The 24,693-nt window shown below is 51.3% G+C and overlaps 1 protein-coding gene across 1 annotated transcript in view; it reads left to right on the plus strand.

Annotated features, from left to right (window-relative positions):
- Positions 1-24,693, plus strand: part of TRAPPC8 (trafficking protein particle complex subunit 8) — a 68,217-nt gene that overhangs the window by 22,276 nt on the left and 21,248 nt on the right. Inside the window, 13 exon segments of the mRNA XM_061572098.1 lie at positions 842-973; positions 1,663-1,887; positions 2,912-3,020; positions 3,742-3,969; positions 9,558-9,610; positions 9,612-9,707; positions 11,110-11,184; positions 13,091-13,205; positions 14,924-15,081; positions 16,749-17,194; positions 18,186-18,324; positions 20,899-20,995; positions 22,164-22,226. Of these exon segments, the coding sequence (XP_061428082.1) occupies positions 842-973; positions 1,663-1,887; positions 2,912-3,020; positions 3,742-3,969; positions 9,558-9,610; positions 9,612-9,707; positions 11,110-11,184; positions 13,091-13,205; positions 14,924-15,081; positions 16,749-17,194; positions 18,186-18,324; positions 20,899-20,995; positions 22,164-22,226 (1,936 nt within the window).

Consider the following 24,693-nt stretch of genomic DNA (forward strand, 5'->3'; position numbering starts at 1 on the left):
CTTTTCTTCTTGGTTCTTTCGGTAAAGTCACGTAGAAGGGAAATAATAAAATAATAAAAATTCAACATAATAAAATACAATTCTCACGACGTTTTGGCCACAACGCAAGCAGCCGTCCTCAGGTGAAGACCAGGTCTGTCGGCTGCTTGCGTTGTGGCCGAAACGTCGTGAGAATTATTTAATTATGTTTTATTTTTATTATTTTATTATTTCCCTTCTACGTGACTTTACCGAAAGAACCAATAAGATGAATCCCTGCAGTCATGAAAGCTTTAAATCGAAATTTAATTATTTTATTATGTATTATTTTTATTATTTTATTATTTCCCTTTTACGTGACTTTACCGAAAGAACCAAGAAGATGAATCCCTGCAGTCACGAAAGCTTTAAATCGAAATTTGTTTAACCAACTGAGAATTCGAAGAGACCAGGGATTGTCCTATTTGCAAGAGTGACCTGAGGCATATTAGTCTGCCAGTGGAGGCTCATAATTGCTGCTGTGTGTAATCCAAATTAAACAGTTTTTCAGGTAAATGTTTTTTTATTCTTTGCTAATGCCGTACCATGACGCCAGCGTGCAGCGGGCCTACCCGTATTTGTACGACGTTGCGGGACATATTGAACTTCCACTGCGAAGCGGATAGCGGCACACCAGAATCGAACCGCGAAAGTCTGTAACAAGCGGTGAACGCGCTACGGCGAGGCCAATTCGTCGATTGAAAGTCACGATCGTGATTATTATTTTTGTTGTTCTTGCTTGCAGTATTTTACGTAAGCCAGCGGAGACCGCGTTTGCAACTGAGGTTTCTCTCTCTCTCTTTCTCTGCATCGTGTGGTCCAGGACTCGGACCTCCGCTCGGCCCTGTTTCTGGAGCAGGCGGCTCACTGCTTCATCAACATGAGGGTCCCGCTCGCGCGCAAGTTTGCCTTCCACATGATCCTGGCGGGACACCGCTACAGCAAAGCCAGTCAGGTGAGCCTCTCTCTCGCCGTGGTGGCTAGGAGATGTTAACTTCCTTGCCTGGTATGCAGGAGGTCGTGGTTTCGATCCTGAACCCTGAAGCCTGTAAATTTGTAGTTTATATGTCTTTGTCCCCGTGATCGTGTGGATTTTTTTCCAGGTTGCTATATATTTGCAGATGATAAGCCACTTTGTTGAGTTATCATATGTGATAGCCAGGACGCTTCTGAAAAACCGCTATATAGCCCAGTTGGCCTTACCTGGTAAAATTCAAATAGTTTATAGTGTAATTTAGTTCTCTCCGTGGATGCCACGCACGTGGACTTGTAACCCAGAGCATTGGATACAGCCACACGGACGTCGCGGGATTTACCGGAGGCTTACGGGGGGGAGTCTTTAGCTCATTTGGGTACATGATAGAAATGACCAAATCATTCGGCGGAAAATAACACCGCCTTAATATATCTGTCGCTCCGTTGTAAAAAAAAAAAAATTTACATATCCCATCAAAAAAGCACTGGGAGTGTATAATTTCAGCAGCGTTAACAAGAATTATTGAGCGCCCAAAAAAATTATATGAGAAGCCGTAAACGGGCAAAAGACATGTTCATGGAAATAAGGGGTATTTTGCAAAAACTTGGAGCCATGACCGAACCGTAAATTCGCCGCTGTGGCTGACCGCCTTCCCCCTTCCGTCGCAGAGGAAGCACTCCCTGCGCTGCTACAGCCAGGCACTGCAGGTCTACAAGGGCAAGGGCTGGTCGCTGGCCGAGGACCACATCAATTTGACCATCGGGCGGCAGTCCTTCACCCTGCGGCAGCTCGACAACTCCGTGTCGGCGTTCCGCCACATCCTCATCAATGAGAGCCGGCAGTCGCCCATCCAGCAGGCCGCATTCCTGCGCGAGTATCTCTACGTGTACAAGGTACGCGGGCCGTGAGACACGGCACGAGTATCTCTACGTGTACAAGGTACGCGGGCGTGAGAGATGGTGGAGTATCTCTACGTGTACAAGGTACGTGGGCCGTGAGGGACGGTGCAAGTATCTCTACGTGTTCTTAGGTTTTTTCGGTAAAGTGACTTTACCGAAAGTGACTTTACCGAAAAAACCTAAGAATATGAATCCTTGCGGTCACGAAAGCTTCAAATCTAGTATCTCTACGTGTACAAGGTACGCTGCACGTGGCTGCCTGTAGTCCAGCACTGCGCCGCACTTGGCTGCCTGTAACACAGCACTGAGAAGGCAGCAACAAGGGTTGGTGGGTCACACACATGTTTTGAAACTCCCTTCCTACGGGCGTCGAGGAGGTTGCCGTACCCCTGGCTCACCAGAAGAAGGCAGGACATCTGTTCCATCTGTAGGAGGGAATAGACACAGAATTATAATTGTAATCAGGCCGTGCACAGGTCGTTTTAGTGGCAGCTCGCATCCATAAACTCCTGAGTTTATGCTCCTCGTGTGTGCGAGCCGTATATATGTCCTGTATATGTACCCGTGTACATCATATCGCACCGGGACGTCGCTTAGTATAAGAAGCAATCTGGTCTTTGGTTTGCTCCGTGTTTCATTTCAGTGTTGTTGTATGTCACGGTGACATAACGCATTGTGTAACATCATAAGCCGATAGTTTTTTTTGTCGTTTGTGTAACTGCGTTATTATTTCGCTGTGACTTAACTGGGGGGGGTGATGTGGCCAAAGCGGGGAGTTGCAGAGGTTCGTGGTTTGAGCCCAATGGTCGCCCTGGTTAATACTGCGATGTGTATGAAGCATAACAAAAATTACGCTCTGCGTGCTTTTGTATTTAGTTTGTTGTCCTCCCGCACCTCCGATTACCACGGTTAGCTACGTACGATGCGAAAGAAGTTAATCCCATGTACGTTCATACATTTGTGTCCGTAAGCGAGACTTGACGCTGCGTTGTGCCGCTGTGTGTTTGCGCGTGCGTAGCACGTGAGCGGCGCGGGACCGGAGGACCCGCTCCCGCAGCTGCCCCTGCCGTACGTCGACAGTGCCGCCACGCGTCTCTTCCTCGGCCACGACCACAAACCCGCGCAGGGTGAGGCCTCCATGGCGTTGCCGCGCTACGCACGGCACGGCGGGAGCACACGCGCGAGAAAAAAAAGGCGCATCGCGAACAAAGGCACACGGGCACACACGTGTGAGCGTGAGCCAAAAAGGGTAAATTTTGAATGTGTCGTTAAACCCACCACCGCCCAACACAGCCAATTGCTAAGGTGTTTATATTGGTCGCGAAAGCCTACGTGTTAAAGGTGTTTGTTGTTGCTTTAGAGACGGGGAGGTCGATGATCGATGTTCGGTCGCCGCGTTGATGTCAATCGTCGTGATTTCTCACTCGACAGAGAGTGAGTAATCATGACGAATGTGAGCCGCATGAAGGCTGCCATCTTGGTAAGGTTTGTCACCTGAACAAAAAGTGACAATTAGCTATTACTTCAGCACACCGGTGTGGCGGAGAGTAAACTCATCACACTTTGAGTACGACGTTTAGCTGGTGATTAAAAACAGCTTCATGAGACGATTTGCCACAATTGTGAAGAAGCCTTCCTTTATTATGAATAATGTTATTCGCGAAAGCCTACGTGTTTAACTTACGTATCCGTTGGAAGTCTTATTCTATTGCGTAAGGCCGCAATATGTCCAGGAGCTAAATGCCAATGTCGAGCACTGCTCGCCACGACGGTCGGTGTGACCCCCCCCCCCTCACTCCAAACCCCTCACCGCCCCCCTCGCCTCTCCCCGTTGTCCCGGCGTGGCAGGCGAGATGCAGGCGGCGACTCACATCTCGCTGGACCAGGAGTACGACCGCGAAGCGGCGGTGCAGTGGCGCGAGCTGGAGGAGGTGTTGGTGTCGGCGGCGACGGCCGCGCGGGGGGGCGGCAGCGGCGGCGGCCCCACGTCCGCCGCCTCCTCGGCCCTGGCCCCCTACCAGCAGTGCCTGAGCGCGCACACTGACAACACGCGCCCGCCCGTCGCGGTGCTGCACGGTGGGTGCGCCGTGCGCACGCGGGTATGTGTGTGGTGTGTGTGTGTGTGCAGAGAGCGGTAGTGTAGCGATTGGTGTGCTGCGCTACGAACCTGGCGGGCCCAGCTCAGCTCGATTCTCACTCAAAGCTGACACCGGCGACGATTATCAGAATCAATACCTGAGCCTCCCCTCGGGTGATGAATGTGACTCAAATGAGTACCTGGTGAGATGTGTAAACATCGCCACTGGTGAGACAAAGGCAGTCGGGCGTGCTGCTGGCCACCCACCCCCTTGTGTGCCATGCCGGCCTTCATAAGTGTTCGCTAACAACACTTAACCCAAGTCTGTTAAGGCTATACGGGGGGATTTTTGCCATTGTGTGCATGCTTCGCACCTGGGTCTTTCCCGTGACCTCTTGCCAGGCGGGGCGTTCGACACTTCACGTAGCCTTAAAAGTGCACATAGCCTGGCACAAGTGCCGTGGTGACGTCACCGGCACTTAGTATGGCGAATGGCGGTTATCGTTTTTGTTGTGCACGTGTGTGTGTGTGGAGCGGTGGCGCAGCGTTTAACGCGACGCGCTATGAACCCAGCTACCTGAGTTCGATTCCCGCTCACGGCCAATAGCAGTGATGATTATCTGAACCACCTGTGTGTGAGCACACGCCCAAGACGCGCGTCCCCCTTTGCATACGTGTGTGTTTCCGCGCGAGCAATTCTCTGCGCTGTCGACTCCTGAAACAACAAACCCGAGGCTGTCTTAATAATAGACTGGCTTTGCCGGCTTGGAACGGTGTTCACTCTTGAAGGGCATTGAGCCGAGTCGAGGCCCCGATCGGCCGTTCAAACCCTCGCGACCTCTTCCTGTTCAAATGAGCGCCAACACAGAGCATCGGGTGATTATCGTCCGTCCCGCAGGAAATAAGTAACGTGCAAATAAATAATACCCTTCAGCGGTCACGCTTTGATTGTTTTTACAAAGCCGGGGAGGGGAGGAAGTGGGGGCCGTGGGGAGGTGTGGCACGATGCATACGCGCGCCGTTTCAAGCTGTTTGTAAGAGGCTTAACGGTGTGCTGGCGCAAGCAGACAGGCAGCGACGCCACCTCCGCCACTGCCCTCCCCCCCCATCACAGAAGAGACGCTAGTCTTTACAGCCATGCTGCTGCCGCTGCTGCGGCTATTGAACCGGAGCGTTTTGGGTCGGCGCCGCTGATCGGAGATGGATTTAAAAGGTTGGCGCTGAACAGCTGCCACCGTCTATCAAGTTTAGGCCGAAGTAACACAATAATTTTTTGATCTGGCAAAATTCCCACTCTGAGAAAGACAAATGAAGTAAACTAAAACTTAACTACTTACATTTTACCGGGTAAGTCCCACTGAGATTTTCGCTGTTTTTCAGAAGAGACCGGGCCACAAATTATCTCTCAACAAAGCGGCTCATCATGTAAAGCAGCCATTTACTCTGAACGCACGTTGATTCTAAATGTGGAGGGAAAAACCGGAGGACCCGGAGAAAAATCCACGCGGCCACGAGGAGACAAAACTCCAAATATACAGAAGGCGTCAGGGTTGGGATTTAACCCACGACCTCCTGTATCCCAGGCGAGGTAGTTAACATCTTGCCCACCGTCGCAAACATTACTCTCACAGGCAGGGCATGTGGAAAAGTGCTGCTGCCTCCCCTCGTGTATGGCCTAATGGTCGCTTGAAGGTATCTGATAGCGAGTTCTGTGATTCTCGCTTCTGCGGGGCCCTTCTCTAATGTGAGAGACCGGAATGGAATTATTCTCACGACGTGGTGCCGATATACATAATGGAGAGAAAATTGTGGAAAAAAGACAAAAATCATTACAATATTGGCGTCTCTTTTTACAGGCCACACTTAGAAACTCAAAACCAGTCCACGGGTTTGCCGATTTAAACTAAGCGCTATTTAAAAATCCACTCATGCTGATTTGCCCAACATGTTACGATGAAACGTGTAATTTATGTATAAAGTCACTGGATTGGACGTCTTTGAAAAAGAGCGGCGTACCTCATCGGATTCCTCCAGTCCACACGAAGATTCTGATTCTGAAAATTGAGACATCTCTAGTGGAGAAATCCGTGGTCTCATCTGCAGGCACGGTTTTGGGCCGCGTGTGCTAGGAATTTACCGTCGATTGGGCTGCACGCTAGCTCAGTCCCGTAACTTGTTGTTAATTACATTTTCTAATTTCCATTCCAGTGCCTACTTGTTAGCATCCTTGTCTCAGAGGACCAACGTCAAATAAGTTTACTTCATATTTACTTTCTCATTCGGGATTCCCAGCAGTACCCCAAGTTATTTCCCCCACCCTCCGCACCCTCCGCACCCACCCACCATCTCCACCCCCCCTTGCACGGCCCCTGTGCTCGTTAATCCACGCTCATCGTAATTAATTTAACTTAATTATTCCATCGCTGTGCCAGGGGGGAAACGCTAGGTCCGGTCGACTTTACGTCCGACCGTTGCCTCTTAATTAAATCCTCGCTTGCGCAAGCGCCCGTCGCTCAACCCCCACCGCTCTCTCACAACCCCTTGCGGCGCTCCACTTGGACACGCGCCGATAATCGACGTCATTGGCGTCAGCTGTGCGTGGGACCGGGGGGGGGGGGGGCAGCCTGGGGGTCACCCCCTAATTAAGAGCGCTAATTTCCGCTCGCGTGAGGTTGCGTTTGCGCGCTTTCTTTAATAGTTTCCAAGCTGCTACTTTTAACAACAATCGTTTCTCTTGGCCCCTCCCCACCCCCCAACCTTGACCTATAAATTGATCTTCTTGGTTCTTTCGGTAAAGTCACGTAGAAGGGAATTAATGAAGTAATAAAAATAAAACATAATAAAATAATTCTCACGACGTTTCGGCCACAACGCAAGCAGCCATCCTCAGGTGAAGAACAGGTCTGTCGGTAAGACAGCGTCTGAATTATTATTTCCCTACTACGTGACTTTACCGAAAGAACCAAGAAGATGAATCCCTGCAGTCACGAATCCTTTAAATCGAAACTATAAATTGATGTCAAAGGATTGGTAGTGGTGGTGGTGGTGGCTGCAGCAATATAACGATTCATCATCATCATTGTGATCGTTAGCCGGCGGACGGCGTTGGTCACGCTGCACGTGGCTGCCACGATTCCAGCACTTGGGAGGCAGCAGCGAGGGTTGGCGGATCGCCGCTCAGATATCGTGAAACGCTCTTCTTCCCGTGGGCGTCATGAAGGTGCCGTATCGCTGGCTCGCCAGGAGAAGGCGGTACAGCAGCACAGCAGCATGTGGATCGTCCGTGCCCATCTGTACAGGGGATAGTGTTGCCCCCTCACACGTCTTGCATATTCTCCGGGTGCTCAGGTTTCCTCCCACATGTGTAGAGGTGTAGTGGGTGACATCACGTCACGCGCGCCCTCAGAGAGTGGCGTCAGGCAGGCCGTGGGGGACTGTGACGTCATCCCCCCAGCGGGGTATTTAAAGGGGGACCCGGGATGTAACCGGGGTTCGTCGGGGGTAGGAGTGGGGACTCGGGTAGTTGGTCCTCACACGAGGCTAGGGGAGGCTACTCCGCCCGACCGGCCGATGTTGGGGGTAGTCCCGGCCCGGGGCAGGGTGGGGAGCCGGGTTAGCCGGGGTGTAGGGATCACAGTCCCCTGTCCCCTGGGGAGTTATTGGCTAGCGGGGTTTTTTGGTTCGGCGTGAGCCCTTAATAAACGTGGCGTGAGCCCCTAACAGCAACCTGCCTCGGAGTCGTGAATTGCGCTACAAGACATGTATAAACGCTCATTAGCTGGGCTGAAAATATCTTCGCGTATAGAGGACTGCAGAGATTGGGTGGCTGTTGGTGCCGGCTCACCTCCCGACTGCTGCCTTCCCCGCTTGTCCACGATTCCTCGCCGAGAGCGAGACGAACACTGTGCGGCACTTTACCAGTTTAAGTTATTGTTTCATTCATAACCATCGGCAGTGGTCAGTCCGCTGCTGGATGAAGGCCCCCTCATTTTATCACCGTCTCTCGCCGTCTCGCGATTAAAATCGGTCTGTTACGCTTCGCCAAACGGGATCCAAGAAATGCAAAGGAACATCAGTCTTCCTTTAGGACTCAAGGACTTACAGAATTACAAACACAGACGGAGGCATAGACCCGAACCGTTGAACCTCTGCAACGACGACGCTGAGCGATCGCCTCGCCACTTCCGCTCCGCACGAGCGATCGAACAGTGGGTACCGCGCGCTCGACGAGAGGGCCAAATCGTTCGCTTTGTTCACTTGAATCAAAAAAAGTTTCCATCCGAGTGGCTGAGCGGTGACGTTTTGACTACCGGCCCTCCGAGGGTTGTGGGGAGGCGGTCGTCTCGTAGCGTTCAGCTATTCACGCGCTCCCCCCACCACCTCCCGTCCCCCCATCCCATCCACCGCGCTTACTTGGCAGTCGGTGTGGTGTGGAAACATCAGCACTGGGGAGACAAAGGCTGAGTGGCGTGGTGCCAGCCAGCCACCCACTCGTGTGCCGTTCCAGCCTTCATGGGACTTATCCCCCGAAGTCTGTTGAGGCTATGCGGGGGATCTTTGTCTTTGTGTTGCTGCTGTGCACCATCTTTGCTCGGGGATGTGGCTTTTGTTCCTGGCCCCCGTGCCGCCGCGGGATAGTTGATACGGGCAGTTGCCGTGCCTGCACACTTCAGTGAGCCGATTGCGTCAGGCTTAGCGGAGCCACTTAGTATTACTGATGAAAGCACCATACAGCAATGGATTGAAACTAATTGGGGCAGAGCCTTGAACATTACCCCCTCATTATATATTTTTGGGTTTTATCCGTGTTCTCCGAATTCCACCTTCATGCTGAAATATCGTGAATAGAACTTGCCTAACATTCTGATGCAGGACCCTCCCCTACCTCTCCCCTCTCATCTCACTCTACTCCTCTCCACACACTCCCCTACCTTTCCCCTCTCATCTTACTCTACTCCCCTCCACACACTTCCCTACCCCTCCCCTCTCATCTCACTCTACTCCTCTCCACACACTCCCCTACCTCTCCCCTCTCATCTCACTCTACTCCCCTCCACACACTCCCCTACCTCTCCCCTCTCATGTCACTCTACTCCCCTCCACGCACTCCCCTACCTCTCCCCTCTCATCTCACTCTACTCCCCTCCACACACTCTCCTACCTCTCCCCTCTCATCTCACTCTACTCCCCTCCACACATTCTCCTGCCTCTCCCTTCTCTTCTCACTCTACTCCCCTCCATTAACTCTCCGCTCCAGCAACCAAGGCTTTCTGTTGAAGCCAACACACAGCCTTTGCTCAGTGGGAGATCGCTCATTCTCTGCTGCCCCCATGGTCTGGAACTCCCTTCCCCAAGCCATCCACGCTGTTGATTCCCTGCTCCTGTTCAACTCGACACTCATGACTTTCCTCTTCTCTGCTGATGACCGACTGCCTCTCTCTCTCTGTATAAAATGAATGATCCCGAAGCATCTTGACAGCGGCCACTATATACATCCATGTTGTATTGTTTCCGCTAAAGGCTGTTGGTTTTTACCGATACCCGTTATTGATGACTCGTGTGTGTGTGTGTGTGTGTGCGCTTTCAGAGCCCATCACGGTGGAGGTGTGCTTCAGGAACCCCCTGAAGATCCCGCTTGTCCTTGACCGACCTGGCGCTGCTCTGGAAGTTCCAAGCACGGGATTTTCTCTCCCCGGCGCCGGCCGACACCTCGCCATCCGCCGTCACCAACGAGAAGGTGAGACGTCGCGCTCTTCATCATGGAGCTCGTCGTCGTCGCGCTCTTGATCGTCATCGCCCTCATTGCCGCCCTCGTCATCACCCTCGTCGCCGCGCTCGTTATCGCCCTCGTCGTCATAGCCCTCGTCATCACCCTCGTCGTCGTCACGCTCATCATCTCACCCGCCATCGTGGTCGCCCTTGTCACCCTCGTCGTCGTAGCCCTCGTCATCATCCTCTTCATCACCCTTTTCATCGTCGCGCTCGTCGTCACACCCACCATCGTCGTAGCCCTCGTCGTCGTGCTCGTCATCGCCCTCATCGCCCTCGTCGCGATCGTGACCGCGCCACCGGTCTCAAAGGGCAGGTCCATGTCGTGATGCAGAGAGCGGCATTGTCGGCACTCGCCTAGCTTCTCAACGTCAACGGTGAGGGCCTGATATGGCCCCCGTGCCTTCGTTTCACGCGGCCCGCCTGTACACGTGTTTGTTTTTCGAGTCCGGTGTCCTTTGCTGAAAATGTCCTAGGGTTAAAAATAACACCCTCCAAAATTGCATTCCGCTTGCCCTTCAGTGCCCTGTTGTTGTTGTACATATTAGCGAAGGCGCAGCCCTGCAATTGCCTGCTAATGCCACTGCTGGCAGCAAAATGGGCCCCCACTTAAGAGAGAGCTCTAACGAGCCCACTCTCCAGGGGGCATGTTCTGCCTGCTCTTCCACCCTGGCCCCAGATGTCATGGAAGAGGTGGGAGGTACACACACTTGACCCCACCGCTTGCAGCTTGCCGGATTGGCTTACTGTGGTGTAGCCATCTCAACCCCTGGGTGGACAAAGGCGGAGGTGGGGGGTGGGGGGTGGGCGATTTAAAAAACTTGCACCGTCATTTTTTAACTGCCGCGCCGGGATAACTGATTGGGGTGCCGTTGCCGCGAGATGTTAACTACCTCGCCTTGTGTACAGATGGTTGTGGGTGCGATCGCCTGTATATTTGGAGTTTGCATGTTCTGTCTCTCCCCACGGCCGCGTGGATTTTTCTCCGGGTCCTCTGGTTTTTCCCTCCACATTTAGAAACATGCGTTTAGATTATTTGGTTGCTATACATTTCCACATGATGAGCCACTTTTGTTGAGCTATCATATGTGGCCAGGTCACCTCTGAAAAAGAGCTAATAACTTAAACCTGGATAAACAAATAGGATTTCAGTTGTGCCCGTATAATGGGATTTTATTATGCAGTAATTGGTCACCAGGCTGAGACCAACTCTCTATTCTTGAGAACCCAGTTTCACCACTGTGGTTGGGCGGCTGATACCTGGATTCGAACCCAGGACCTCTTCTTGGTGGTCACCCGCTAGGCACCTGCCCAGCCTCCACCCCGTGCCACCGCCATGACCATCTCACACGTCCTCTCTGTTCCCACAGATGCCGGCAGGAAGTGACCTCATCCACACGGAAGTCAATCCCGAGTTTGTTCTGCAGAGCGAGGAGACCAAAACCGTGAGTTGACCCGCTCGCACATTCACTAACACAGCAGCCCTTCAGGTGACCTTTCATCCGCACCTCCGTTTAAGCACGGTTGGCTACGTACAGTGCGAAAGAAGTTCAACATACGTACATTACCACCGGCCCCGGTGCAGGGTGATGCTCGCCACATTGCAGTCAAAGAGTTTTCTCTGTTTTTTTACTTCTTACCATTGGTATTTATCCAAAGAAAGTGTAAAACTAAATTGTATGTGATGGTCAATTTTGTTGTTGTTTTTGCGGTCATTGGTGAGAACCCGGTTTAATCACGGGGGCGCCTGAAATCTAGAGCCAAAGCCAGAAATTCATCGGTGCGAGCTTGGCATGGGACTGACTGACGAAACGGACTGATGGACCGACTACGGAATGACTAACTGACTGATGGACTGAATAACTGATGGACGTACAGAATGTCTAACTGACTGACTGAGTGACTGACAGATGTAATGACTGACCGACTGAGTGACTGACAGACGGAATGACTGATTGATGGGCGGCATGACTGACAGACGAACGGACGTGCTGATGGACGGAATGTTTAATGGACTGACTTGACTGATTGATGACCAAATGGACGGATGCGCGCACTCACGCACGTACACACGGCCGTACCGACAGACCGTGCGTGGGTTTGCCTCCCGAGGTTCAAAGGAAGCTGTCGACGAAGGACGAAGACCAAATGTTTTGTTTCAAGTGCAAGCTCAGTTTGAATTTACAATTTTCCTTTGTCGGGCAGCACGGTGCAACATAGGAATGGAGAAATAAGTATAACCTGTAAAAGCAAAGTTTTTCACTATAAATCCTTTATATGCGTGGCGGCTGGAGTCCTCTCGTCCTCTGGCTTGAGATGGCTGCCACCTATGGGTCAGATGATTGTCTGCCAGTATTAAGCAATTGGTAATTAAATATTAAATTTGTTTTCCCTAAACAGTGTAAAATTTTGGAAACATTTTTTCACGAACATTAATTGTCTCGCACAACGAGTCTGTGTGCAAAATGTCAGCTCGATTGGATCACGGGAAGTGGGTTAAAAAACGACCGAAAGATTTGCACTGTCGTAAGCAAGCAAGCACGCAAGCACGCAAGCACGCAAGCAAGCAAGCGAACTTAATATAAAGGATTTAAAAAGAGAAAGAATGCACGAACCCATTCAAAAGTTTGTGCTGACAGCTCATTCCGCGGCTGCTCGCTCGCTCATCACACGTCTAGGATTAATAATTCCTCGGTGGTTTACAAATGACACTGAGTAACATACAGGGAGAGGCCACTGTGCAGGTGTGTGTGTATGTTGAACTCTATCCCACCAAACATAGCTAGTCGGAGGTGCGGTTGACACTTTACTTTGCGTGGTTTGCCCTGGGTGAGTAGTTCGAGCTGCTGAACATGATTCTTCTTCCAGAGCACCACGACCGCGCACTCTTGCCCATGGTGTATGTGCGAGAGAAAACACCTTATCCTACACAGTACAGCCATCAAGAGAAAGCAGAAAATCTGGCTGTGACGGTCCCACCTGATGACGGAGACTTGTGTTGCCTCCGAAACGTCGTGATTTTATTGTTTTATTTTTATTAATTTTTTATTTCATTTTTTACCTACGTGACTTTACCGAAAGAACTAAGAGTATGAAAAGCACGCCTTATTCGCCACGGTATTGCCTTGTCCATGCAGAGAAAGCATCCAGAGAAATAACGCCTTATCCTCCATGGTACAGCCTTGTTGTCCATCCAGAGAAAAGCACGCCCTACCCTCTGCGGTACAGCCCTTGTTGTCCATCCACCTCTGTTTCGTGTGGCTCCTCCTAACATCGCGAACCATTCCAAAATGCATTCCATCGAGGAAGTCCCAAATCCGTCGCCATGCTCCCGTGTGTGTGGTGGCGCAGGCGAGACTGCGTCTCTTGCCGAAGCAGACGGGGGAGCTGCACATCTTGGGCCTCGTCTACAGCCTCAGCACCCTTCCCTCGGCGGCCGTCGACCCCAAAGATCCCATGAGCGCAGGTTCGCTCGCGGGGCGACCAACACTACGCCGCCTGGGTTTTCGGGCGCATGCCGCGAGATTCGATTGCATTGTCGCGTTGCAGCCAAGGTTGAATACGTTAAGAGCGTTCCAACTCTCCGTATGTAACATGCTCGGATGGGTTGGGGGTTAGGGGGGGCGAGATGTCACTATCTCACCTTGGATACAGGAGGTCGCGCGTTCGATCCCAACACTGACGCCTGAAAATTTGGAGTTTGCGTGTCTCTCTCTTCGCGTGGTCACGTGGATTTTTCTGCAGGTCCTCCGGTTTTTCCCTCCACATTTTGAAAAATACATTTAGAGTATTTGGCTGCGATAAATTTCGACGTGAGAAGCCACTTCCATGAGCTATCATTTGTGATAGCCAGGTCGTGTCTGAAAAAGAGCTATATAGCTCAGTGGGGCCTCACCTGGTAAAATATAAAAAGAATAGTTTAGTAGTTTACTCTGGTTCAGATGATCCAAAATGAATTTAACTTAAGTATGGAGTTGTTGCTATTTGGGATTTGCCCTACAGAAATCTGGCCACTTTCATCCGAAGGGTTTCCAAAAAACACAGAGAGGAAAAGGCTCTGCTAAAAGTTTGTCACGTTTGTCACGTGGCGCTATTGTCGCCGATGTCACGCTCCGGAGAACGACGCCGTGCGTGTTGGCAAAGTGTTTGCCGATTGCACGCGGTACGCGTGATTTTTCTTCAACACGGGACAATGACGACGACGATGATAACAACAACAATGGTAACAAATCTGATTTCTCGCATTGCTTTGAAGAACCACGTGAACGGCGCCTTTTCGGGAAAGCAGTGCTCGAATGGAGGAACGTCCACTCGATTATAACTGATAGTGTGACGTGAAATTAAGTGACACATCAGACCGATGACAAACAAAACGGAGCTTTACTTTAGTTGGTCGCCCCCCCCCCTTCCCCCCGATAGTCATCGCCAGTGTTGCAATGGTCAGCCGCTTTGGTATTAACGCTGACGTCAGTTGCATTAAGCTAATCGGAGGTTTCTATGAAATAAATTTAAGTTTCTGCTCTACGAATAATTTCCTCTTCCTGGGTCCGCTGCTGCCCTCCAGTTGCTGGCCACCAATCAGTTTTACCCACGCCAGGAAGAGATTCACATGCGGACACTTTTGTGATTTTGCACGAACACTTGTTCACTTTATATGTGTGCGTTGAACTTTGCATGTACCGTACGTAGCCAACTGTGCTTATCGGAGTAATCATGGGTGTAATCATTAAGTTACTTTTTCGTGCTGGTGGTGATGCAGGCTATGTATGTGAAGCATAGCACCTCTGTAGTAGCCCTGTGTTGTACGAATGGGAAAAATGCCAAATGTGACTGATTATTGTTACAATTAGTTCTAGCCTAGGTCTTGCCGGCTTCTGTGGGGCTAGATTGTGGGCTGTACAGCAAACGCCATTGTTGTAGTGTAGTACACTCCCAACATCTGTGTTCCCCGCCTTCACCAACCTACCACTGACCTACTCGCTCGCTTACCCACTTACCCACCTCCTCACCAACTCACTCACCCACTTACTCACCGACCTACTCACTCACCCACGTACTAATTCACCCACTCACTTTCCCACCCACCCACACATCCACCTATCCACCCACTCATTCATCCAACACTCACCCACTCCACTCATCCGACATTTACCCACCCACCCGCGTCTCGCTGTGCGCGTGCAGTGAAGGTGCCGGGAAACGGAATGGTGGTGCGTGGCCGCCAGGACCTGGAGGTACAGGGCCCTCGGCTCAACGGCACGCTGGCCGAGAAGACGACCGTGCAGTACGGGCCCGACCGGCGGCTCGACCCCCTCGTCACCCCGCCGATGCCCCTGCTGCAGGTGCCACGTCGCTACGACGACTCGGGCTTGTGCCGCAGTGGTTCTACGTAGCGTTGTCAGAATGCGGTCGCGCATCTATGACGCCGTGCGTAAAACGGTGGCCGTGTTTATTCGCAGTCATCGCCGTCGCCCGCCCCCCCCTCCTCCGCCACTACTGGCAGGCTGGCACCCGCTGTCAGGCCAGGTGCTGAGTTGCTTGAGCCACACAGGGACAGCTGCCACGTGGGGGGGGGCGGCGAAGGGGGGTTCCCTAGGTTCGATCACAATGCCAGCAGCGCATCCCTACTGGTAGATTTTTGCCCTTCCTACATATGTATGTTGAACTTCTTTCGCACCGTCCGTAGCCAATCGGAGGTGTGGGGGAAGGACAACAAAACTTAAAAACAGCAAGCAGAGCGGTGCCTTTTCCGGCCCAAGCGCTTGGGCGGATGGCATTGCTCCGTTAGATTGGCTGACCGCCCATACCAGATGAGTGTAGGTTTTTGTGATTGTGGATGCCATTGCCTCGGGTAGGTTGTTTGAACGATTATCTTTGCTATAAAAGTTGAGTACGAACTGCGACCTTGGACTGGGTGCCACAGTGGCGAGATGTTTGAATACCTCACCTGATCTACAGGAAATTGTGGGTTCGATCCCGACCCTGACCCATCTATATTTTGAGTTTGCGTGTCTCTCTCCCCGTGATCACGTGGACTTTTCTCCGGGTTCTCTGGTTTTTCCCTCCACATTTAGAATCAACATCACGCGTTTAGAGTGTTTGGCTGTAAAAATTCTCCACGTGGTGATGAGCCACTTTGTGGAGATAACATTTGTGGCCATGTCGCTTCTGAAAAACATCTCTACAGTAATAACTGCAACTGATTTAACACCTCCGATTGGCACGGTTGGCTATGTATTTTGCGCAAAATAAGTTCAACATACGAATAACTGGGCAGCAATTTGAGATTGCTAATTTGAAAGGTGCTTTATTATTATCATTGCTCGTTATGACCAAGCAGCTGTGATGATCCACACACACATTGTTATAATATGTTTAGCCTTCCCTTTGATCTCACAGTGATTTTATGCAGTTTTGTGTTTCACGACTAATTAATTTATCACTCCGCAGTTTTTCACCCTCAGGGGGGGAACCCGCTTCCTCATTCCCACGAAATGTTGCTGAAGGTCGTTGGAAAAGACGGTGGCGTTGAGATGTGGTCTTGATTTATTTCACCGCATCAAAACGAACGCTCCTCTCTTACTGTGCATTTTTATGATTCGCTAAGCAGAGGTTTTACGAGTTAATTTTAATTTTACAATGCCGGAAAGTAAAATTTAACGATCGTTACATTGCGTCTTTCGCAAAGCCGCTCGAGCGTTTCGCGGTAACAGAAAGCCCCCACAAAAGTGGATACCACAGAACTGCCTCTGACATCCCTTCAAGTGACCTCTGGTCCACAACAGTAGAACGGGGGGGGGGGGGGCGAGGGGGCAGTGATGGAGTGGGGGGAGGGAGCTGCGACTTCTGGTGCTGGGAGGGGGGGGAACGTACAAACGCCACTTCACTTTCGACTCCAAGTTTGCCGTTTCGGTGCGGTCACTGTGACCTCTGTGCCAACACTCCCGCTGTTAACCTTAACGGCGGTCGACAAACGCCCCCCCACCCCCCCCCCCCCCCAACCTCGCAGGTCTTCTTCATAAACTTCCCGTCGGCGCTGCTGTGCGGCGAGATCCAGAAGACGCACGCGGAGTTCGCCAACGTGGGGTCGCGGGCGCTGCTCTCGCTCCGCGTCGCCTCCCGCAACCCCGAATTCTTCACCTTCGGCGACGGCGCCACCGCCCCCGGCGCCACCGCCGCCGGCACCTACGCCACGAGGCCGCGCCCGGCCCAGCCCTGCGTCACCCCCGTGCCGCAGCAGCCGGCGCCGGCGCCGCCGACGCAGCCCCGGGGACGCCCCCCGGCGACGACGGCGACGCCCCACGGCATCGTGGAGGTGCCGCTGCCGCACGGCCGGCTGGAGCCCGGCGCGACCCTCCGGCTGCCCATGTGGATCCGCGGGCCCGAGGAGGAGGGAGTCCACGAAGTGAACTTCATCTTCTACTACGAGGGGGCGGAGAGGCACCCCAAGCTCAGGTGGGCCCCTCCGCTCCTCCCCTCCCCCCCCCTCTTTCCACTCCCGCCCCCCCGAGCGAAATCAACCTTCCGATGGCATCAAGGGAAAGGTTATCGCGAGCTGAAATCCTGATTGGTCAGTTGACTCGGGCCATCATCAGTCTGTGGAGGGGTCGATAAAATGCGTGCCCATTTCATGGAGAAAGTCAGCAGGTGTTTTGTCCTCTGGATTGACTCGCCCTTGCCATAGGAATGTGGAATGCCATGTGAGAACAGATGAGAACCGCCTCAGTTTTCTGCAACGGAGTAACAACGTCTTTGAAAAGAACGGCGCCACGACGCCTCTCGAAATGAAATGAACGCCGAGTCGATTGCGAGCGTTTCCGATCCCGGGAAAAGTGGTGAATTTCTCCACAGTGCCCCCTGCGAACGCGTGCGCACGCGCGCTTGCCACCCATATGTTGCAGCTGGTGAATATCCTCAGTTCTTTAGGCACATCGTCGTTGATTATTTATTTCCGCTGTTTGGTTCCAATTTTTGTTGTTCTCCACCCCCTCCCCGTAAGTCAGAGGTCGCAAACGGGTTTTGATTCCTTACCCGTACCCGGCCGCACCAGGGTCGCAAATGGGTACCCGTACCCTACCCGATACCTGGCTACCCGTACCCGGCCAGGTATTGTGTAGGGTACGGGTACCCGATTGCGACCTCTGGGATGAAGCCATGTTGCAGGTGCGGGTGGGTTGATTCTAGGAACTTGAAGACGTTGGGAAATGAGTGAAAAACGGTTACTCACCAGTGACTCACGGCCTACCCTTACCCGGCCGCACCAGGATCGCAAACGTGTACCCGATACCCGTACCCGGCCGGGTATGGGTAGCCGTGTATCGGGTAGGGTATCGGGTACCAGATTGCGACCTCTGCCGTAAGTACCATAAAGCTGCCACCCGGCGGTCCTCTGCGAGTCGAGGCTTTGCGGTAACTCGCCGTTTCTTCTCGACCACCCCCACCGCAGTCACCGCGTGCTGCGGCACACGGCGGTGGTGTGCACCGCTCGCTCGCTCCGGCTGACGGCCAAAGCAGCACGGAGCCACCGGGTGCAGCGCGATGCGCACTCCCTCCTGCTGCAGCTCAACATCGAGAACCTCAACCAGGTGAGGCTCGCCACTAACACACACACACGCCTCAAATAGGTGCGACCACTAACACACACACACACGCCTCAAACAGGTGAGACCACTAACACACACACCTCAACCAGGTGAGATTCACCACTAACACACACACACACCTCAAACCAGGTGTTGTTTATTAAATGCCAGTTGAGTGCCCGGCAGGGGTTGGTGGTGGCTGGTAAAAGAGGGTAAGGCGGTGGTCACGACGTGAAGATTTTGTCGCCCTTGTCGGTTATGAATTGCCCGCAACATCTCCCCCTCCGCCGCCCACCCTCGCTCCCCACGGGGCCCCATCGGCAACCGGCCGGCCAATCCCCCACTCGTCAAATCCTGGAAATGATTCGTTTGGAAGTTTGGCCACATGTAAAGAGCTCTCCATAATCAACGTTTTTGGGTTTAGATCGCCTTATTTATAAATGTGTCGTAACCCTCCACCACCCGACACGGCCAATCAGTAAAAAAGTGTCACGTTGACAAAAGACAAATAGTTCACTGCTTTAGCCCACCGGCGTGTTTAAGCGTGAAACCACAACATTTACAATTTGAGTACGACGTTTCGCTGGTAATTGCATCCAGCATCATCGGGCAATTCGCCAGAATGGTGAGGCTCTGCTGTGTCTCCCGTTCTTATATAGAGCAGCAGCAGCAGCAGGGTGACGTCATCATTAACTCATCAGGTGCAAAGATTTGAGGGGGGGGGGTTATTGTAATTATATACTAGATTAGTGTTAAAAAGAGCTCTCCGCTCGCGTTTCTCTCCGGCACCCTTGGAACAACCGGCAGAGTGGTCATTCGGTCAACGGAGCTCTGTGCGGCAGCCCGCTCGCATGCGTTGCCTAAGCACCGGCGGCGCCTGTGCTCGGTGAACAGGTAGCTTCTGTTCAAGAGAAGAGAGCGAGAGAGAGAATAAAACAGAAACTTACCCAAATTTATTCGCATTTGCTCTGGTGGCATCTTTAGCCGTGAGAAGGTGGGGGGAGAATCGATGCGGAACTGTCACGTGGAGTGGTAGCACGGTGGTTGGTGCGCCGTGTTATTAATCTGTCGGGCCCCTGTTCAATTCCCGGCCATGGCGGCTAACATCGGTGGCAAATGAGGGTGTGAACTGCTCGCGAGGGTTACCTGACCATATTTCACCGGCACAGTGAAACCCCCGTGACCCACACGGCATGGGGGAAGGGCCCTTTTTTAACCCCCTTCATCAAAAGAGCCATACATGTGCACACATACCTGTCAACCCCTTATCAGTGCCCTACCTTATTACAGACCAATTCAGACCTTAGTGGTCACCCCGAGCGTTCATCATACAAAGTCACATCACAAGGGAGAAACACAAACAAACAGACAAAAAAAATGTGTATTGAAATGGCTGTGCGCCGTATTGACTTCAAAACTCAATTTCCCTGTACAAGGATACAGGGTGTAAACCGTATGGGTTGACAGGCATGTGTGCATTGGACAGGGGTCAGCAACCGGCGTTTCTGGAGCCGCATGCGGCTCTTTAAGTCATGACTGCTTCATAACATTATTTATGAAGGACCATTGTGTGTGCACCTTCATTGAGGCTCTTGAAATACTTAGAGATTTTTTTGTTACCGAATTTGAAAAAGTGGCTCTTCTTTTCACTTTCACTTTCACTTCTTGTCACAGGGCGCCATGGTGGCGAGATGTTAACTACCTTGCCTGGTATACAGGAGGTCGTGGGTTCGATCCCGACCCTAACACCTGCTGTATATTTGAAGTTTGCATGCCTCTCTCCCCCGTGGTCATGTGGATTTTTCTTCAAGTCCTCCGGTTTTTCCCTCCACATTGTGAATCAACGTGCGTTTAGGGTATTTGGCTGCTTTACATGTCTACGTGATGAGCCGCTTTGTGGAGCTATCATTTGTGGCAAGGATGCTTGCGAAAAATAACTAATTAGCTTGCCTGGAATAGAAGCATTTGAAGTCTTCGTCTGTGTCTGGAGGCCTGAACCTGGAGCCCGGAAGTGTTGTTGCACCTTAAAGCACGCTTCTCTGAAATCATTTGCATTTACATTATTTTCGTATTTGGTTAGTTTTCCCACGGCCAACTTGTAGAGAATGCGTGCTTTCTTTGCCGGTGAGATTATTCATGGAAATCTACAAAAGATTAATTTGCTCAGACACTTCTCCTACGGGGAACGATTTAAATCTCAGTGAACGCGTATAAAGGCGCGTGTGTGTCTGTGTGTGTATTCACGTGTCTGTGTGTGGGGTGAGCAGGAAGTGTCGTGGTTAGCGTGCTGCTCTATGTACCCAGCGAACCGAGTTGGATTCCCGCTCACGACCAACACCAGTGACAATTATCCGAACCGGTCGTGGGCCTTCCCTAGGTCGACTCGGCCTCAAATAAATACCTGATGCTGTGTGTAAACATCGCCACGAGGGAGACAAAGGCAGCGCCGAGCGTGGTGCTGGCCATCCACTCCCTCTTGTGCCGTGCCGGCCTTCGTAGGTTCTCTCTAACAGCACTTGCCCCAACGGTCTGTTAAGGCTACACGGGGGATCTTTGTCTTTGTACCTTTGTGTGCAGGTGGAAAGCAGCGTGCGGGAGTTCCAGGTGAGCCAGGTGTCGAGCGTGAGTGGCGAGTGGCTCCTGTCTCCGTGCTTGGCTCCGCCTGCTGGTACAGGTAAACCCGTGCTCTGGCCGCAGGGCCCATTCCTCACCCTCATTCCCAATCCTAACCGCCAATCACGACCCCCAATCACGACCCCAAATCCGAATCGTTACCCCTATTTCGAACCCTGACCGTGACCCCAATCCTAGCCCTTACCTAAACGACCCACGTTACCAAGACCCGTTTTACCATTTCCCGCGTTACCATTACCCACGTTACCTTGACCCGTGTTACCATGACCCGTGTTACCATGACCTGCGTTACCATGACCCCACGTTACCATGACCCCACGTTACCATGACCCCTGTTACCATGACCCCTGTTACCAAGACCCATGTTACCATGATCCGCGTTTCCATGACCCACGTTACCATGACCCGCTTAACCATTATCCGAGTTACCATGACGTGAACCTCAATAAAACTTGGCTCATTCAAGTCCACGTCGGTGTTGGATCGCCCCTCCGCCCCACCCCTTCTGGGCGGCAGCAGTTGGCTACGTACGGTGCGAAAGAAGTTCAACGTACATGCATACACAATAAACTCTGCACATTCGTCAATAACGCTATGTGAATGCAAGCAGACTCTTCACGGCCAGTGAGATGCTGCCACGGTGGTGTATACCGGTTAGCGCACCGGACTTGCAATCGAGAAGTCACCCCGTAAATCTCCCCCACACTACCGCCGGTATCCACCGTGCAGGATAAATGGGTCACACCGCTGTTTGTCGACAGACAGGTCGCGTGAGGTGTGGGTAGAGTGCGCCTACTTCCCACACCTTCTAAGACGTCTGGCCGGCGTGAAAGAGGAGGCCAAATGCCCTCGTCATAAACAATTGGCTGTCTAAATGGGGTGAGCAAACGATTGAGCCGACACGCGTGCATGCGTGCGCGCGCCTGTGTGTCTTCGGTGAATGATTTCACCGCCGCTGTGTCATGCCCCCGTGCCCGGTGGAGAAACGCACGGACGTCTGTTTACATCCTCGCCGTTTATTTCATCTGCCCGTTGACTTATTGCTCAACCGAAACCGGTAGCGCGCGGAGGGCTTACTCGCACGCCACGCCATTAGCGGAAACCGCGCAGGCGTGCGGCTGTCAACTCCCCCCCTCCCTCCTCCAAGGATGCCGGTGGTGGTGATGATGACGACGCTTCTGCTGCCGCTGCTGCTGTCATTGTTTCAGGTATTACGCTGGGGCCGCGTGAGAAGATGAAACTGTGCTTCAAAGCGACGCGCTGCAAACCGGGTGAGCCGCTGTGACCTTGCCCCGATCGCCGTCGCGTTCAATCAAGAAAAAAATTGCGTCTCAAATATACTAAATGTAAATACCGACTGAATGCCAGTTTGTTTCCGCTTCTTGCGTGTTGCTTGATCAGAAGTCAAAAGCGATTTTCTGCTTGAATGAGCATTGAGGCGTTGGTGCTCAACTGCCGTTTACAGCCCCAGAGCCAGTGATGGAAATTCCACATTATTGTGACGAGGGGGCGACTCTATCCATAGCATCACCGCTGTTGAATTCCCCAAAAAGTGGTGCTTTCTCGGAGAGGGATGATGGGCCGAGTCAACCTCCAACCAGGATCTTAGCTCGCTATCATCCAAACTTAACTCGCTATCATCCAAACTTAACTCGCTATCATCCGATCTTAGCTCACGATCATCCGATCTTAGCTCGCGATCATCCGATCTTAGCTCGCGATCATCCGATCTTAGCTCGCGATCATCCGATCTTAGCTCGCGATCATCAGATATTAACTCGCGATCATCAGATATTTACTCGTGATCATCCGATCTTAAGTCACGATCATCCGATCTTAACTCACGATCATCCAATCTTAGCTCGCGATCATCAGATATTAACTTGCGATCATCAGATATTTACTCGCGATAATCCGATCTTAACTCACGATAATCTGATCTTAACTCGCGATCATCCGATATAAACTCGCGATCATCAGATATTAACTCGCGATCATCCGATCTTACCTCGCGATCATCCGATCTTAACTCGCGATGATTTCAAGCTACGGTGGCGTGATCAGTCACCGTTAATCAACCAGGAGATGGAAATAAACAATCCATTGAGAAACTTGAAACATCACCGTATCTTTTGAAATGGCAACCTGGGTTACGGCAAGTGATTCTCAGTACAGAATATATCTTTTCTATTTTGAACAAATTATAATTGGCAAAATTGTATAACCATTTTCGTAAACACTTTAAAGAAGGCTTAAGGAAAGAAGGTGAATTGCAGTTTAGGAAATGTTTAAAAGCACAATAAACCGAAGGTAATTTTTGCAATGCAGATAAAAATGAGAAAAAAATTTCAGGAAAATGTGAACAAAAACTGGCTTCGGGCAGCCGGAGCACATCAAAATCAACTCGGTCCATTCAAAGACGCTTGGAAAGTATTCAGAAAACTGCTTCTCGGTCCCTGTCCAGATTCGTTCCAAAGGAAGTGGCTTCAGTTGATGTGCAGGGGATCACTTCAATGACTCCCGGGGGCGACTCAGTTTGTCTGCTCTGGGCTGTATTTATTTTATTTTCCCTCCAGTATTTTTTCTTTTCTTGTTTTTGTCCCTTTGGTGACCGGGTCACCCGTGCACATGAGGCGCATCCTGTTCCCTTGAGGCCTCCGCCCGGTTAAACAGAGTCAACTTCAGTGCCTTCGCTCTTGAGTTCTATGGCTTCGCTGCCAAGTAAAACCCACTGTGGTCTTAAGTCTAGATTTGAAGCTTTTGTGACTGCAAGGATTCATACTCTTTGGTTTTTTCCGTAAAGTCGCGTAGGTAAAAAATCTAATCAAATAAATGAAAACAACGCAATTAAATCACTGTGGTCTTCTCTACCTTCAATGGAGGTGGAGGAACAGCAAAACGACACGAATTGTCTCTCTCCTGAAGCTCTCTCTTCGTGGCTAGCAGCCCTCGACAATGTCTTTTGGCTCCTGAACCATATTGCTGCTATATTCTTAGGTTTTTTTCCGGTAAAGTCACGTAGGTAAAAAAATTAAAATTAATAAAAGTAAAATAAAAAAAATAAAAAAATCACGACGTTTCGGAGGCAACACAAGCTTCCGTCTTCAGGTGGAACCGTCACAGCACGATAGCTGTATCAAATACCAGAGGGAAAATAAACTCACTTGATACAGCTATCGTGCTGTGACGGTTCCACCTGAAGACGGAAGCTTGTGTTGCCTCCGAAACGTCGTTATTTTTAATTTATTTTTATTTTACTTTTATTAATTTTAATTTTTTACCTACGTGACTTTACCGAAAAAACCTAAGAACATATTGCTGCTGCCCTCATGCGCAAGAATAGAACTGGCTGTGTGGTCTCACACAGAGTTCACAAGTAGTTTACTACTTTAAAATGTTTTGTCTGCGTACCGTTGTGTTTGATGCATGTGTTGTTGTAACGTTCTTACCTGCCCCTGCTGAACATCTGTGAAAAAGAGCTTAATAGCTCATCGGATTCCTACAGTATGAATACATATTCTGATTCTGTGTCAATGGATGCCCTTGCAAACGAGATGTCCCATCTCAAGGGATTTTCCAGGGTAAAATTCGTTAATCAACAACTAACATCAATAAAACTGCTCCGTGGTCTATGGTCTTGTTCCCTGTTTGCGCACCTCCACACCATCCTGCACCTGCGATTAGCATGGTTGGCTATACGTGTGGTGCGAAAGAAGTTCGCCATACATACGTACAAGG

This window comes from Lethenteron reissneri, chromosome 49 (assembly GCF_015708825.2).
Source record: "Lethenteron reissneri isolate LAM-NWPU_2019-01 chromosome 49, ASM1570882v1, whole genome shotgun sequence".
NCBI lineage: Eukaryota > Metazoa > Chordata > Hyperoartia > Petromyzontiformes > Petromyzontidae > Lethenteron > Lethenteron reissneri.